The following is an 18,321-nucleotide window of genomic DNA, read 5'->3' on the forward strand; positions in this document are numbered from 1 at the left end:
GATTATGCTCAGGTGTGGTTCATTAAAATATTCATGTCTATAAATATGGTTCCACTTTGTCATTTGCCAATCGCCTCAGCATTTTTAACTTACCAGGAGTCAGGATTCTCACTTGTGCCTGTTTGTCAGATTCCCTTAGCCTTTTTGAGGTCAGGGTGGGTGGTGTAGTGTAGTGGTGTGTTGTCAAGGCTGGTTGGCCCAGATACTACTAAGATTTGCAAGGTTGATCCTGTATGAAATACAGAGCTTTTGAGTTGAGATTTATGGTACAGGCTGTGCTACCTGGCACAGTTGACAACCAGTGGACATATATCACGTCGTCACCATGTTGTTCAGAATACATGCTTTAAACCTGGTTTTGATGAGACTAGAATGAGGTACCTTTTTGTCCTTTTTAGTATGCTGCAGGCACTGTCCGGTCCTCCCCTGAACACCCCCCTGCAAATACATTACAGTACTTTATTAAGCCTGTCCATCCACTCTTTGTAGACAGACAGACACTCTCAGTAGACTACAAGTCTCTCTCTCTCTCTCCTCTCTCTCTCTCTCTCTCTCTCTCACTCCTCTCTCTCACCACCCTCTCCCCCAGGCTTTTCTTTATGACTTTCAGCCCGTGAGTGGAATGCCACTTGTCATCAAGTGTGCTACAGAAAAATCAAAATCCTTGACAAACCAGAGTGTTTCATGTAGAATAGCTCTCAGCAACACACACAATTAATTTCTGACAGGAAAATTTGAAAAAGTTCAAGTTTTTTTTCCAGGTTGAAAACCATAGGGAAATTACAAGAAATCAGTGATTTAAAGTATGGACCACCCTGCTATCATACGCTGTCTCTGCAAGTTCCATCATTCTTTGATTTGTTTCAGTTTAGAAAATGTGTTAATTGTGAATTGTTATGACTTTAGAGAAATGTAATTTTACTGGAGCATGTATGCTCTCTCAGCCCGTCTTTGATTTAAAAAGTTTAAATGATGCTAAAACTAGAATAATTCCGGTAATTTGACACCCCTTTTGCAGTGTGAAATGGGGAAAATGGCCCATGTGAAATGTAGTTAATTTCAAGATACAGTAGTGTCAGTCTCAAGAACCTGACATTTAAAGTGGCACTCTATAGACAGCTGTCCAATTTTCTTTATGAAAATGGATAGCAATTTGTCCTACAATATAGATTATGTTGACACTATGTATGTACCGTATATAGTGTCAACATGTTTTCTGATCCTTGTCATTGTGTGTTCTTTCACATAGGTTATTAGGAATACACAGGTGAGCAAATTATCTGCATTACACCAGCAGGCCAGATGTCTGTTTTCCTGTCTGCAAAGCATGGCTGAGCCCTCCCGACGTGTAATGACATGCTCAGCTGAGTCTGTCATCAACTATACGGCTGATTTTACCTCCCTGGTGTCTTCCGCTCTGGCCTCAATCATTGCTCTCAGATTAGACTGTGATACACTGCCTTTTTCATAAACATTGAGTAGATTAGCAGAGAGAGTGTTCATGAATTATGTGGAAAGTTTTCTTGCCTTCTCTGTCAGGGTTCGCAACTACACATACTCATCTGCTTGCTTGTGTTTCACAGTGTATCACTGTTTACAATGTTGCAGTATAGGTAGGTTGGGTAGCTGGTCATCTCAGTGGGGTGAGCCAGGTGCGTGTATGGTGCAAACCACATTTGAAGTCACACCACGCCACAGGCCATGCAGGATGTAATTTGTGGAAAGGTGCATTTAGTTTTCCCCAAGAAGCAAGTAAAAAGACGAAAATCAGACTAATTATAGGAGAGAGAGGGATTGGAGGAATCTGCAGACTGGTTTCAAAGCAGAAGTGAGACGTCTATCACACACAAGTCTGCTTCTCCACTTGTGTGTGACAGGGCAATCAAACCAAGCCAGCTGCTCTTGGAAGACAATAAATTTCATCATGTTGGTTTAATGCACATTAATTTTTTAAATACTTCTAACAGACAGTGTGGCTTCTTTCTGTTGTGCCTCAGCACCAAGGGGAGCACACCTGAATATTTTGCTTCTTTTCCCCTCCCTTCCTTCCTTCCTTTTCCTGCTGTCCTAGACCTTGAACAGTGTGTTTGAAGGAAGAGATGAGTCACTCTTTGAAGCTCCTGTTGGGGCTCGGCTGACAGTGTGCCAGCCACTTTACCACCATGTATATCATGTAACTACCTGTTTCATACTAATACAAAACTTTTCTCAGGCTGTGCAGATTATAGGATCTCATCATCAGTCATACTATATAACAATGTAACTGCTCCTGTTCGTCCTCTCTATTGTGTTGGCTATTTCTCCTCAGGCTATGCATACTCTACCTGCCTCTGTTAGCGCTAGCATTATCTGTCAGCCGCACTGTATTCAGCAGACACTGGCCCTGTGTGTTCACATCCACTGTTCTGGCCTTGTGCCCTGTGAATAGGGTGGAGGACAAAGAAGCAGAGGATTTCACATTATTTGTAGACAAAACAAGCTTTGAGACTCAGAATGAGTTATCCTTTGGATCTTGTTTGCTGCAATCCTGTGGTGTCTTAGTAAGTAGACTGTTGTAAACTTATGTTGTGGTTTGTATTGAACTGCAGAGATTGCATAGGGTAGAACATGGGGCATACAAGCCACAACAATTGCCTCTTTATGCTACAGCATGATGTCACGACTCTGTCATCTGTTCTTGTGGATACTAGCACGCTGAAGAAGATTGGAAATAGCACATTTTTTTCTAGGGAATGCCTTTGACAGAACTGTCACCTCTGGATACAAATTGTACATCAGCAAACAAAGGCTGTGTGCAGAGGAATGTAATGTCTCTCATGCCCATGCAGGTCCTAAGGTCTCTCCTGCCTCAGCATGCTAATGACCTTTCCCTGGGCCAAAGTGTGTGGTTTCCTTTAAGGCAAAAAGTCACATTGACCTCTGCATCCCAAATGCTCATACATACTGTAACTGGTTTTATTCCAAGTCTATTAGTAGAATATTGCAACCACAGACATGATAATGTCCTTGGGTTTTAATTTACGTTGAAATATTTTTCACAGCCTGTGGCATAATGTAACCTTTTTGCTCATCAAGCATGAGAATTTCTTTTTTTTTGTCCCGTGCTTGAACAAAAACACTTCAGAGTGGTAGAAGTAGTGTTTGCCTGTGGCTGTTTATTGTCTAATCTACATTTGGTTGTATTTGATCTCTTATCTTGGAGAAAGTGTGCAAATTTATTATGTATCTACTTGTGATAAACCAGCTCATTTAAGACCTCTTACAAATGTATTCATTTTGATAAAGGCTGAGCTCAGTAAACTAATAGAGGGATGTATGTTTACTACTGACTTGCTTTGAATAAGTTAGTGCCCGATTCACCACAATAAACAAACAAGAATTAAAATCTGAACAGGAACCTGCTTTGAATACAGAAACCCCCCACAGCCCTTCTTTTCATAATGGTTACACCACAGGGTATGGTTTATCCATTATAATGGTGGCCAGGCCCATTTACACCCATGACATGACTCACACCCACAATTAGCATATGGGAATGTTGTGTACACTGAAACGCGTGGTGGTGTCAACAGACCCCTAGGAGCACTTTGAGAGCTTCTTTTGTTTTCATTCATTTGTCTGAATTAGCCATGGTTGATATTCTAGTGTTGACAAAGAAGGTACCAGACCATGACCACACCACAGCCATGCTCCTCTACTGACAAATTGCTGCTGTAACATTAAACAACAAGTGTGGTTGGACTTATGGAGACTGAGTGTCTTACATATGCCAACACAGAAATGCCTAAGTTATGATGTATGGAAACATTCTTCAGTGCTACATTCATTTGGAAACAGTGTGTATCAATCCACTAATTTTGCTATTTTATGACGTTTCTCTTGTTCCTGTAGGAATGTGTGTCGGCGTAGTTGATCCCCTGCATGCAGCTGTCTGAAGAGCTTGTGCAGGAGAGGAGCAGCAAGCATGGATGTGGAAGACTTTCCTCCCCCACCCCCTGAAAGTAAAGTCAACAAAGCTTTGTCACTCACACATGCTATGCACTTTGCCCTTAACGTCACAGAGCAACTTGAGATACATGGGTGAAGACAGAGGGGTTAACGTGGGCCGGTTAGCTCAGTTGGTTAGAGCGTGGTGCTAATAACGCCAAGGCCGCGGGTTCGATCCCCGTACGGGCCACAGCTTTTGAGTTGAGGTTTGAGGAAATGAATGATTTAAAGGTGACTGTTGAACAGACAGTATTTATTAACTGCGCTTCTCATGGGATAAAGCCTCACTCACCACCACTGAATGACCATATACAGCAACAGAATGGATAGGCATTAACCAAGCAAAACAATACTAGGCTGAGAATGATGATCAGTTTTATCATCTTGATAATTTTGATAATCAGTTAAGACACTTTTCAAGCAAGAATGCAGCCTCTAAATTGTGAGGATTTTCTGCCTTTTTTTTGTCTTGTGTAATGTCAAGCTGAATATCTGGGTTTTTGGACTGTTGATGGACATTTTTCACCATTTTCAGAAACTTTATAGAAGATACAATCTATCTATTATAAGACAAAATAACTTGCACATTAATAGATGATTAAATTAATCATTAGTTGCAGCTCTGTCTTGAAAACTAACACAATTTACAGGGAGCTGATAGGATGTTTTGAGATGATATTGAGCTAAACTCCAGATAACTTTGTGTTGATGCTGTTGCTCTTGTCACACATGTTTCTGTCTGTTTTTAGTGGCAGCTTACAGTGTTAGACCAGCAGTGTTACCTGCCAGCTTCTGTAGGTCATCTCGTGGTCAGATCACTTCCTGGAAAGCTTCTGAAGCTGGACTGCATGAGTAAACACAGATTCCTCTCCTCCGCTCCTCCACCACTGTAGAGTGTGTGGGCAGACGAGCGAGGGAGTAAGGAGGGTAAAATGCGCTGCAATGCTGTGAATACCAGACAATGTGCCTCAGTATTAGACTGAATACTGCTGCAGCAGCTCACACACACACACACACAAACGTAGTCACACAGCCTCCGGGGATAGACACAGGCCAGAGAAATGCTTCGTCTCCAGCTGGCCAGTGCCTTGTTTTGTTGCCAGGGCGATGCTGGAGCGGATCGTAACCCAGTGACTCATTTGAGCAACGTGGAGATAAGCCCACCGAACAGAATCCATATTGTAGTTATGAATTGACAATGGGCACCTCAGCTAGGCCATGGTTGTGTGTCAGTGTGCATGTTCATACATTTGTATGTATATCCCTCCATGATCTTGTAGTTTGTGTTCTCTCAAGGATAGAAAGATGAAAGCTGAGCGAAATCCTCCAAAGTGAAGACACTCTTGTTCTCAGTTCAGGGATGGGGTATGAATGTAGTTTATAAGGACAAAATGATCCTCATATGAGTAGTTTTGCATGTTCGTGTATGTACACATGTGTGCGGATACACTGTAAGGTCAGCATCCAGCACAGTCTCTGTAATTACACTGCTGGCATGCATACCGACACAGTCAGCTATCAATGGCCTCATGTACAAATAGTTGCAGATGTACTATTGAATGGCTAGTTGTGATTCATCATCTGGCCAAAACCAATCAAATCAAGTCCTGCACTGTTCTGGCACAGTCAAGCGTTTCACATCGACACCACAGAGAGGGGATCTGAGTGCATATTAAGTATTGGCATATGATTTACATCCCACAGTCCTGGTGTCTGACTGTTAGTCAGCTAGCTGTGCTTTATCTCTGCGGTCCACACCATTCATTATTGCACAGATGGAAAAAGACAGATAGGATCTGTTTCCAGGTTTGCTCTTTACACCTCTCTTTTCTTGGACCTTTAGTCATGGGTGCAGATGGATACAGGGTCACGATGTTGACCTGGAATGTTAGTCACAGACCGTTTCCTCACACACTGACTACAGGGTGGAACAGCTACCTGTCAAAGCCTGGGGGAATAGTGCTGCTGATTTAGAGCTGTGTACATTGTTACGTGGAACTTCAAAGTTACTGGGTTTTGCTACAGGGAGTTTCTTTAGGTCAAGATTCATTTGGTCACTATCACTGAACGACTCAGGCCTGGAGGCAGAACACAGCATGTTGCAACAGTGAATATGTGAAGAATAACCTTATCAGCTAAACTTAAAATGACCACATAAATGCCTGAGTTGACTTGAGTTAGGCAGGTAGTTGGGAATTAAACAGATATGGATATGTGGCAATAGGAAAAGCGGTAGCATAGGTGTTTTGGAAAAGCTTTATGCGCATGGAGGATTTACATGGACATTTATCTGTGATTACAAAGTGGGTGGGTGGGTTAAAAGGGAGGTCAAAATGCCGAAACCCGGGATCGAACCAGGGACCTTTAGATCTTCAGTCTAACGCTCTCCCAACTGAGCTATTTCGGCAACTGAATACCTGGTTAACTTTCACTGGAAATGAACAGATCCAAACTTGGAATTTGCTGTTTTCCTTGGGAACACAGTCAGGATATGAGAGTAAGACTTTTAGACTGTTAGTTAACATAGTCAAGCTGTGACTACTTTATTGCTCACAAAGAATCCATGGTATGCTGGTGAGCAAAACTGTGACAAAGATAGAATATCATACTCAGAGGTTAGAGGGACCTCCCTAAAAATGGGCTCCCTGTAGGAAAATCAGCAGCACTTTGGGCTGGTTGGTGGTAATAAGAGTTTCTTCCATTGAGGCGCTGTGGTTTTGGCTCAGTTTATCCATCTGTGAACCCTGTTTAAATGATTATCCAATATTTTCCACAGTATTGAATTCAGGTTGGATTTTTTAAAAATATTTGCTCTACTTTCACTATACAACTGAATGATAACTAAAACACTGTCTTCACACATTCAGCTCTTGGTGCCAAAACATGAAACCAGCTGATGAAAGTTGAGCCTGTGCATTCCTAATCCTTTCACTCTCTGACTCAGGGCCACACACTGTTCCCCAGATCAGAAATAATGCATAAACTCAGGCTGTACTACTCACTGAGGGGAGTAACAGCTCTCTTTCCTGCTGGCCTAATTGCAATGTGGAAACTGGAAAGACATTTGTTGTTCCCTTCCTGTCTTCTGCCAAGTGAGCACTCTGATGAGAGCATGACGCCTTTGAACGTTAACTATATTTTGTAGCTCTGCCCTAGTTTGTTTTTGCTATAAAGCAGAGCAGCTGATGTGCTGTTTTGGTGCAGATCCTTGATGTAAAAAAAAATCTGTAAGAAAACATACTGCTGTAGTAGACCCCACCCTTAATTATAAGTCTGCATGTGGCTCAGTCCTTTAACTGAAACAGCCCAAGGACTAGAACTGCCACCCACAGTGTATCTGTAAATGCTCTCTAAAGTAGTCTTTGAGCAAAATAATATGATTACTGTGTTAAATCCTACCTAAATTTAACTTATGTTTTGCTAAATCCCTCAAGACATACACTGTGGTATGATTACCCTGCCTGTCGTCCACACTTCCATCTATTTTATTTGTTTAGGCTAATTTGTGTGTTCTTCTTTTGTATACCTCCTTGACTGTTGCAGTAGACAAAGAGGTCACAACATTTCAGAGGTTTACATTTGTGCTTTGTGTGTAGTTTTTCTATGACTTTATGTACTGTAACATGATTATTTAAATGTAATCATCTCATAGTGACCCACCAGTTGTGAGTGACCCATAAAAACGTATTTTCTTCATTTTTATTGCCCAACTCTTTTGTCTGATATTCTCTGAATCAGTTATATAATCCAGCATTCAACCTCTCTGAACCCTGTCTCTGTTTCTAGTGTTGGCAGACAGCGTCCCTTTCGCTGATGAAGACGAGGGAGAAGCCTTCGACTTCGACGACAGCGGCGATGACATCCCTGAGGCCGATCGCCCACCCCCTGCACCTCCAGCTCCTCCAGCCCCCAGCAGTGAGGATCAGAGCCAGGACAACCTGGTGGCCAGTCACCCTGAGGACCCCTCAGCACCCTCTCTCACACCTGACACAGCTCCATCATCAGCAGACACAACAGTTGCCACTAGCAGAGCCTTCACAGCAGATGGAGCAACGGCAGAAGGAGAGGGGACATCTGCTGCTGAGGGGACTGATGACACAGAGACAGATTTACCTCCACCTCCACCCCCTCTTAATTATGATGCAGAGACAGATCCCGCAAGAACAGGTTTGTGGCCCAAAAGTGTTGACATTTTATTTGGCTCTAGAGAAGTGAAAGTATTTGAGCCCATTTTAGCCTTTCCATCTGGGCAGAGACTCCTCTGCACTACAGTTGCATTTGGACATTGGTCAACTGCAAATAATGGCCTGAATATGTGTGATGTTTTCCGGCAGTGGTCAAAAATTCTCCACATTCTCCTGTCGTGTTTTGTGTAAATTATCTGGCTCTAATACAGCCCCCTCAGCATAGACCAAAGTGAGGCCATGAAGTGGAGCAGTCTGTCTCTCTCATGACACCTTGTATCTGCGGTTGCCTGGCGCTAGAGGTTGTCTGGCTTTTATCACAGAAAGTTGTGACAGCAGCAGCAGGCAGGGCTAGTCCCTGTTTTTTCTCACTCACTCACTCATTCTGTAGTCCTTTAATGAAGGGATGGCCACACTGCTCAAAGTGGGCAGGATCAGCTTGGTGAAGTGGGCCTTGTGCTGGAACATGCATGCAGCACGCTCTCATGCACACCCCCAGTCCACACAGGCGCACAGAGAGGGTAGAAATGGTAAAAACTTTATGGATTTTTGGATGGTCTACTCGCTCTTGGCTGACAGCCCAGTGATTAGATCTGGCGAGGGGTCAACTTAGGGCTTGCAATAGGGTGGGGGAAACCGTGTCAGATACACTCTACTTAAGTACATGAAAATTGCAGTAATGTATATATACTCAGTACCAACAAGCCTATTTAATCGAAGTCTGAAATGATAAAACAAGACAAATACATTATAAGTAACTTCTTTTTACTTTTTTTACAGCCTAACATTGGTAGAACTCCATTGCTGCTTAGCTCAGTTGGTCAGAGAAATAATGATGATGCTAAGGTTGTAGGTTCAAACCCTGTCTAACCATAATGAAATTAGTTAGTTGATGTGATAATGTTCTAAACTACAGATGTGGTTCTTGTCTCTTCAGGGAAATTATTAAATTGAGGTGTCTATAAAAATACTGATGTCCACCCAGTCTCTGTGGGTTTATACTAACTATATTAATAATCTAATTAATTACTGTGTAATTACAAGTAAGATGATCATGTATTCTGTGGTGGGTTTCAATATCATTGTACATGACACAACATTTTGCTCAGTTCTTAAACTGTGACTGTAAATGTGTAAGTTAACTCTATCTGATTTCTCTCACCAGGCAGTGAAGACCAGTATCCATCCACTGATGACCCTCACCCTCTGCAGGCTGTCCCCAGGACCTCCTCCCAGGGCAAAGTCAACCCCTACTCTGTGATTGACATCACTCCTCTCCAGCTGCAGCAGCTTGAGCAGCAACATGGCCCCTCCTCTTCCGCTCCCTCACCAATGGAGCCCAAGGAACGAGAGGAAGAGGTCCAAGAAATCCACACCAGCCCCGCTGGCATCACTTCAGGATACTCAGTCCCAGTGCCCTGTGGCTATGCAACCCCCTCTGGCGTACCACTCATCACACCAACTTATACCACGCCTGTTATTATTCGACACCTCTCCGTGGATGAGGATGGTAAAGTAGAGCCTGCAGCAGTGGGAAATTCTGAAAATACTTTTATATCTAAATTATGATTCATATAATAGTAACTATAATGATGTGTTTATTCCTAGTGTTTTTTAAACATCAAGGTCACCATAAAATTCAGTGGATATCTGGGTTGGTCTGGTGGCCTAGTTTGAATCCAGCTAGAAACCAGTCATTTCCTGCCCCTCTCTCCCCTCATTTCCAGTCAACTCTCTCCTTTCAGCTTCCTAATAGAGACATGAAAATACTTAAAACAGCCCTGTGGGTATCAAAGCTCTTTTTATTCTGAACTTTCAGCAGAATTCTAGAGATACAAGGCTATGACACGTAAATGCTGTCTCAGCTGCTCCTATGCTGTCTCCTTTCTTCTTTCTCTTGTTTTTCCTAAAGCCTTGCCACAAGGAAGTAGGGACTAAATTTAGCCGTCCCCAAAGATCTGTGTTGGCTGTAAGGATTTTCCGGTTTCCCTAAAATCTTGCACTAGCTGTGTCCAAGCCTGTGGCCTGGCACACTGAGGAGTCTGATTACACTGTAATTATCTCACCGAGGTCACAGTGAAAGAGTCTTGAACCACAGAAGTTTGTGTGATAATGAACAAAATTGTTTACATTTGTGCAGTGATTTGGTTTTTATCTCTGTATCCTGTCCCCCATAATATGCAAAACAAAAATTCCTAGAATAACAGGTTTGTCTTGTCATTGAATTTTAAATTAGGCTCATGTGTCAGTGTAATTTATTGAAGTACATTTTCAAGAAGATGTCATCTTGACTAAACCATAGGTAATGCAGGAGACATGGAATCATCAGTGACATCTGGTGGTGGCATATGAAAAAAGTTAACTACAAGAGTTCCCAAATCTTGGAACTTGTTTGAAAAAATACACAATTCATGATTTCAAAGAGATGTGTTGTTTTAGGTTTTAATGGTTTCTCTTTTTCCTCCCTTAGTCACTGTGGTTGGGGCTGGCAATACATCTGTTGACAGGTATGTGACAGCCAGAGCATGTCTATAGAAATTATTAGTACACTTAGTGTGATATATTAAGAGAGATATTGTTATAGTTATAGTGATTGTCAATATAATAGGTAAGATAAGATAATTTTTTTTATTATCAATTATAAATAACTGCTACCTTCATGTCAGTGGTAATACATAGAGTAATCTCACTTTATTGATACAGAAGATTATAGAATTATGTCCTGGTTTTCTAACATTATACTGACACTAAAGGTACATATTTATTTGTAACATAAAAGTTTGTTTCTATGTTTTTTTTTTTTTCAAGTGTTTTCAGTGAAGAGTATCCACCTATTACAGAAGAGGATGCTTTGGCTAAATGGGCATCAGATCCTGCCAACACTGCATGGATGGAAAGTAAGGAATGACAAAATAAATGTACATCCCCTAGAGATGCATGTATAATTTCAATTGAGAGAATAATGGTATCCTTTCAGTTCTTTGTAGGCTACTTGCTAGTGTCTGCACACACAGTGTTTTCCTTCACTGTGGTATTATCTTTCTTCTTCTGACACAGCTGAGTTCCCAGACACTTCCTTCCCTGTTCTTTTGAGGAAGTGGACCCTTGTGTGTGCCCGTTTTTTAGATCCCCCTCATATTACATCCTGTTTATTCTGTGAACAGTCTAGCTATGTGATATAAGAAATCATGTGTTAGCTCTTTTGAATATTTGTTTTGTGGTTCAGATCCAGATGAGGTGATTTATGATGATGTGCCCAGAGAGAACTCTGACTCCAACACAGGTTTGTGAAATTTCTTTTTCATTCCTTTATTTTACAAATTCAGTATTTTAGTTTCTGCCTGTGGTCTTAAGCCTGTCAGCACTACTCACTTTCACTTCTAGTTTCCTTGCTCTTTTTTTTCTTGCAAAAAATGGGATACTTGAAAAATTTTATTTAACTGTATTTGTTTGTTGTAACATTATGGCAATAATGAGTGTGGTTTACAGTCCAGTACAATAGCCATTCAATTAAAATGACCAAATGTAAAGCTTATGATTTCAGTAAAGTAGTTTTAGATTTTTGTTGAGGGTGTTAACACAATAACAGGAACACCCTATGATATGATTCAGTTTTGTACAATGCCACAATACTATGGCATCAAAAAATGAAAGTGAGACAGAGTAAGTGTTCTGTAGGCTCCACAATTTAAATTAAAATAAAAGCTGGACTTTAGTATTTCTAAATAGATTTTCTATGTCTGCCCTGTTTTTTCATACAGATCCAGATGAGATGATCTATGATGACGTGGAGCTTGGCGAGGAGGGTGGCTGCAACAGCTCCCTTGACAACGGATGGAGCTCTAGCGAGTTTGAAAGCTATGACGAGGCCAGTGATGGGGAAGGTCGCCCTGAGAACGGCCTGCCCCACGCCTTCATGAGAGGGAAGCCGCCTCAGAGGAAGACCCATGTGTGTAACAATCACACTCCCATTTCTCTGTCAGGATTACAGCCAACAACCAACTCTTGTGTACTGTACTGTACATCTGTGGGTGGGCGGATGACAGCAGTGGATAAAGCAGGGATTCTTTTTTTTTTTGTAACAGAGGAATTTAGTAAAAGGGGATTGTGTTTTCTCTTCTTTCCTCCACATAGCCAGTTCAATATAAGCTGTGGTGCCAGAGGTCATGTTTTTGTTAATATGAAGTTGTTGTTGAAATGTAGTTGAAATCCTCTTATTGTGCTTGTTCTTAACCTGTGGATGAATTATTATAGATCAAGCTATCACTGATACACTGTCCATTTGTGTGTTTGATGTGGAATCAACAGTTTTGCTTCTGTAGATCTGAGAGAGATCATTCTGGCTTTTAGTCAGCTGGCTGCACTCTGTGATGTTTTGGCTTGTGGTTTTGAGAATTCAGTTTCACATTTTGTTTTCAGTGTACCAGTCAGAGATTCATAATTGCCTCAGGCAAGAAAAATATTTTGAAATTTCCTCAAATACCAATTCCCTTAGATACAATGTAAAAACTACTCCAGATAATTGGAAAGCTTTTTTTGTTTTCATTTTATACTGCATTTTGTACATTTATGTGAAGTCAACAAATATTTATTTACACATGTATGAAATTATTGTCAAATTGGTCAAAAACGAAGGAAAATGAACTATTCAGTCTCCAGTATGTTGTGTAAGTGCATTTAGCTATATTTCAGTGGACCCTAAAAAAGGAAAAGTTAATTTTGTTTATGTCTTATGTGGTTAAATGGGTTAGATTTTTGGAGGATAGACAGTCTACAGCAACAGACATATCAAAATTACAATGAGTTTGCTGTGGCTCTAAGGTGCTAGCTCATTCCAAAACCATAACCAGTAACGCTTGCTTTGCTTTTGTTTAGCTCTCTCAAGATCTGACTCGCTTGAAAGAACACTATGAGAAAAAGATGAAAGATCTAATGGCAAATACAGTGGGAACGGTAGAGCTGCAGCAGCTAAAACAGAAACACGAGCAGAAGGTAAACTACCTGAGGCTCACCTCACCTGCCTGTGCTAGGCAACGTAGTCCCAACCCTTCGCTCTCAGTCTAGCTAACCACTCTGGGTATCTGATGTTCAGTCAGTACCTTCATACTGCTCTGATGTGAATGACTTGTGGTGGTGGTACTGGTGATGGGTTTGCATACAGTTTACCTGCCTCCCTGTCTGCTGCATTGACCTTCCTTGTTATATGTTTATGCACTGGAGGTTGTAAAGCTTCGGATATATTCTTGTTAAATTCAACAGTAAACTGAGACACCAGCAACTGTTTTATTCTGAGCCACTGATTTCTAAGTATTCAAAGTAGCTGAAAAACTATAACATATTAAGAGAAAATAGAGAAAATATTGGTGGCGTTTACAATATCTCTACTACTCTACATCTACAATATCTATTGTAAGCACTATCTTACTTTTAGCTGATGTCCCAGTTACTGTCATTTTCTGGTCAGCTCTGCTCTCCTGTATTACATGATCTGCTGTTTATCTTCATCCCTGCTCTAACACTGCTTCTGTTCTGCTTAGCTCAGTGCAGTAGCTTTTTTAGCCATAGGTTTAGACAAAGTAAACTAAACTTCACCTTGGATTCAAATTCTCAACTGTGAAAAAACTGTTCTTGTGTTACTTTTGCGATATAGATAATAGTGTATTTTGTCTATTTCAAGATGCAAAAGCTGGTGAAGGCAGCTAAGGAAGGAACCAAAGATGGGCTTGAGAAAACGAAAGCTGCAGTGAAAAAGGGACGCTCTTTCATCAAAACCAAGTCATTCTGTCATGGTATGTAATCCTTAAAAGACAGCTTGCCTTCATAAATAGGAATAAATAGGTACAGTTAGTATTAATGTGAAAGTTTCAGTACTTTACTGAGGGCTAATATGCTTTAGTTTTTTACAGCTTTATTTGCTCTCTCCTCTTAATCTTGTAGAGAGGAAGTCAGCCTGTTTTGAAGATGAGTCTGAACTCTTCATTGAGGTGGACTGTTTTAATGTTGAGCCAGTGCTGTGTTCAGCACCAGAGGGTCTTTCACAGCAACAGGTAATGAACGTATTGTTCAGCTTCTATACCAGTGTTTATTTTGCGGTGTCAATTTGCTGTTAAAGAAAACCATGCCAAAATTCTAGACTAATGGTTTGTTTTTTTTCCCTCCACAGCTGGTGAGAAGATGTATATTGGGATCTATTTTGGAGAGTGAGAAGAACTATCTTGATGCATTGAAGAGGATACTAGAGGTATGGAAGTGGTATGAAAGCAAATGCCAAACCCACTTTCTAAGTGTTCCATTATTATTACAGTATTATCTGCCTTATTACACTATTATCTGTCTTATCAGCAATATGAGAAACCCCTGTCCCAGATTGAGCCAAGGTTGCTGAGCGACAGGAAACTGAAGATGGCTTTCTATCGTGTGCGTGAGATTCTGCAGTGCCACTTCCTGTTCCAGATTGCCCTGGCGAAGCCGCGTGGCTGAGTGGGACAGCCTGGAGATGATTGGGGATGTTTTTGTGGCATCGGTAAGCTGGGGCTGTAATTTTAAAACCTATTCACAAGAACTGTGCCAATATATTCAAAATTGTCTACATAAGCTGTGGTACCCCTGAGTCCAGCTGTTTTTTAATCAGTTTGACATTTATGATGATTGCATGCAGCACAGCCAGACTCCTCCCTTTCTAACCATCTTACTTCATGTCAAAGACACTTGCAGATACAGAGAGCCGCACTCTGTCCTTTTATAGTATGTGCTCCACCTTCCTCTTAGGTTGCCTAGCAACTCATTGGCAGGGATCTTCAAAACTCATCAGTCCTGCTCCCCACTTCCTTGTTTTTGTATGTGAATTGACCTCTGGCATGACAACAAAGGAGGTATGAGACCCATCTGAAGTCTGTTCACTGCCCTCTCTCACCTCACAGTTCTCATCCCATTATAGAACAACTCACACACTGAAAAGCTTATTTTGGGAATGGAATATATTCTCTATAACTTAATGTATATACTGTACACAATAAAACATCATCATCAACATCATTCGGCCCATTACCCACCAGCTGCTGGTCGCCTTCGACGCCCTCGACGGATATGGGCATTATGCATACTGACCTAAAACCAGATAACGTAATGCTTGTAAACCATAAAGACCAACCTTTTAAAATCAAACTTATCAACTTTGGTCTGGCCATTCCAGCCAGTCAGGCAGAAGTGGGCATGGTTATGCAGGCACATGCATACAGCTCTTCGGGGGTATACCCCGGCCTGCCCCTAACAGAAGCTGTTGACATGTGGGGAGTGGGCTGCATGATGGGGTTTTCTATTTTGGTCTTCACCTCTTCCCTTCAAATTGTGACTATCATTGGGTGAAGGCCATTCTGCACATGCTAGGTCAGCCTGAAAACCATCAGCTGACTGCAGGACAAAACACATGGAAGTTTTTCACCCGGGAGAAGAATTCTGGATGGAGACTGAGGACACCAGCTGAGTACAAGGTGGTGACTGGAGTCAGGCCAAATGTTTCTCAGAGGTTTTTTGACATGGCTTGAAATTTAGAGGATGCAATACACAGATGTCCAGCAAAACGGGACCTTATTGAATATGAGCAAAAGATGGCAAAGATGATGTCTTGGCAGCTACCGGTGAAGACACACCCCTCGCTAGCTTCAGTGGCAAAGATGACATAGAACCAGCGACCAGTGAAGACTCATCTCTCCAAGCTTTGGTGGTGATGATATAGAGCCAGCGACTGAAGACTATCATCCACAATCAAAGCACAGTCAGTTTAAATGTCAATTTTAAAGTTTGAGTCCTCACTGGCTCAGAGAGTAAAGCAGTCATCACCCATATCAGTGAGGGTTCACACCCTGAGATTTCCAGTGACCAGCATTCACACATGGACATACACAGTTCAACCGGACCCTCCGCAGCAACTGACTTTAATGATGGAGTCAGGGACACTGCTACTCCCACCGAAGAAAAGTCAGGCAATGCTACTTCCAATGATGACAATCCAAACACTGGTTGTTTCCCAATTGCCAGTAACACTTCAGCTAATGTTGGCCCAACCGATGGAGCTGCAGCCTCCATTTTTTCAGGACATTGAAGCTGCAGCTGCCATCACACTCCCCGATGCTGATGATGTCAACACAAGCCCAGATGGACCCCGCCGGAGGATTCTTTAGCAGAATGAGGAGGCGAGTGGTTTCCATCTTTACACGACAGAACAACACAAACCCAGACTTATAAGAATGACTGAGAGCAAAGTTAGGGGAACACAGCACTGCAGTAACCACTCATCTCAACCAGTTCTTTGCGTTTCGTCAGATAAAGAACAGGCTCTTGACCACGAAAACTAATTCAAGAGTGGCTCTGACTCTTTGCTCTACCTGTTCCTCTCTCTCTCAGTCTCCCAACTCTATCTCCAACAAGCATAAAAAGAAGGTAAAAATGAATTGAATTGAAGTAGGGCAGCACAGTTATCCACTGTCACCTCACAGCAAGAAGGTTCCGGAATCGATCAGGGACTTCTCTGTATGGAGTTTGCATGTTCTCCCTGTGCCTGTGTGGTCAAATTAAGTCAAATGACTTTAATTATTTGACAAGTGTGATATTCAAAACATAGATAATAGCAAAGTTTTTGTGTCAGCTGTATATGTACATATATGTATATGTACATACAATTATTAATTACACTCAAAAAGTAGGCTGTAAGCATACCCCCCTTTCAACTACAACCCCAATCATGTGCCCTGTACAGATGGAGGGAGAAAATGTCTTATTTCTTCATTGAGAAAAGAAGATAGAGAATTTATAAAAAATAAATAAATAAATTAATAAAAATATGAACATGTCTTTCATACTGTATGTCATTTATTTCAGATAATAGCAAGGAGAAAATTTAAGATGTAAAACCCTATATTTGATTTTGCTACTTGTAATCAAGTTGAAATATATGTGCCCACCATGATCATGGTGGAACTGTTGTGGAACTGTTGGATTTGTGTCTATAATTTTGCAAGGTGTTGACCTTACTCTGTAAAGTGCCTTGAGACAATACATATTGTAATTTGGCATTATATAAATAAACTTGAATTGAATTGAACTAACAACTGCTCACGTCAGGGGCTGGGGGCAGGATTATTGTGACCAACCAAACATGAACAACATGTAAACAAAAATATAGAGTGCACATCAGATTGGTTAATTTTACACAGATTTACATAATTATAAATCTTGTTTATATAACACACACAAATGAAAAGAGTAATTGAGTAGAACATATTATGAGTATTTTCTGATGTGATGCCACAATCTGCAGGGTGATATCATTTGTCTGTGTTTTCCAAAACTCTTATAAATCATGTGATGCAAGATGCAGTTAAGTGTATTTAAATGTCTATGTTTCTCAACAGTTCTCAAAGTCTATGGTGCTGGACGCCTACAGTGAGTATGTGAACAACTTCAGCAATGCGATGGCAGTGGTAAGGAAGACATGCGCATCCAAACCTGGCTTCCTAGAGTTCCTCAAGGTTTGACAGTTTTCTGGAAAAACATGCACATTTTTATTCAAAGTTACATATTTTTGTTCTTGTGCATTTCAGTAGAAAGGGCTTATGGCTAATTGTTTTAACCATTCATCATTAAGTGAAATTCCTCTCTCTAGCTTTTTAGTCCTGCTCCTTTTATGTTCTTCAGACTTGTTCCTCACTGCATTGCAGTAACCCATCTTCTTGTCTGCAGCATCGTCAGGAGACCAGCAGTGACAGAATGACTTTGTATGGCCTGATGATGAAACCTATTCAGAGGTTCCCACAGTTCATTCTGCTCCTTCAGGTATAATGGCCTCTTATTTTTGAGCTCAGACAGTGTGGTATGTATATTCACCAGCAGAGGGAGAGCTATACACATAAGTCAAGACATTTTCTTTTTCAAAGTGCTTACATCAAGGGTAGCCGTGAGAAGTGCTCTGAGGGGAAATGGTTTCCTCAGATCTCTTTTAATCCTGCTTTCATTTGCCCTGGCATATTTACTTGGCTCGTGTCTCTTGCAGAAATCTCACACAAAATATGGGGCACTCGGTTGCTTTCTTTTTTAAGTATCAACATGTGTAGCAACTCAATAGCTATAAATACCAATCAAAGTAGCTTGGGGG

The 18,321-nt window shown here is 41.2% G+C and overlaps 1 protein-coding gene and 2 non-coding genes across 3 annotated transcripts in view; 2 read left to right on the forward strand and 1 right to left on the reverse strand.

Moving 5' to 3' along the window:
• Positions 1 to 18,321, forward strand: part of arhgef10 (Rho guanine nucleotide exchange factor (GEF) 10) — a 50,550-nt gene that overhangs the window by 3,537 nt on the left and 28,692 nt on the right. Inside the window, 15 exon segments of the mRNA XM_018697795.2 lie at positions 3,892 to 4,001; positions 7,774 to 8,154; positions 9,337 to 9,681; positions 10,642 to 10,678; positions 10,980 to 11,068; positions 11,398 to 11,454; positions 11,933 to 12,120; positions 13,047 to 13,163; positions 13,849 to 13,960; positions 14,109 to 14,218; positions 14,335 to 14,412; positions 14,514 to 14,636; positions 14,638 to 14,694; positions 17,582 to 17,698; positions 17,910 to 18,002. Of these exon segments, the coding sequence (XP_018553311.1) occupies positions 3,965 to 4,001; positions 7,774 to 8,154; positions 9,337 to 9,681; positions 10,642 to 10,678; positions 10,980 to 11,068; positions 11,398 to 11,454; positions 11,933 to 12,120; positions 13,047 to 13,163; positions 13,849 to 13,960; positions 14,109 to 14,218; positions 14,335 to 14,412; positions 14,514 to 14,636; positions 14,638 to 14,694; positions 17,582 to 17,698; positions 17,910 to 18,002 (1,941 nt within the window). The 5' untranslated portion in view covers positions 3,892 to 3,964.
• trnai-aau (transfer RNA isoleucine (anticodon AAU)) lies at positions 4,104 to 4,177 on the forward strand. The gene has a single exon. It is a non-coding gene; the product is annotated as a tRNA-Ile (tRNA).
• trnaf-gaa (transfer RNA phenylalanine (anticodon GAA)) lies at positions 6,322 to 6,394 on the reverse strand. The gene has a single exon. It is a non-coding gene; the product is annotated as a tRNA-Phe (tRNA).

Source organism: Lates calcarifer, linkage group LG19, assembly GCF_001640805.2.
Source record: "Lates calcarifer isolate ASB-BC8 linkage group LG19, TLL_Latcal_v3, whole genome shotgun sequence".
NCBI lineage: Eukaryota > Metazoa > Chordata > Actinopteri > Centropomidae > Lates > Lates calcarifer.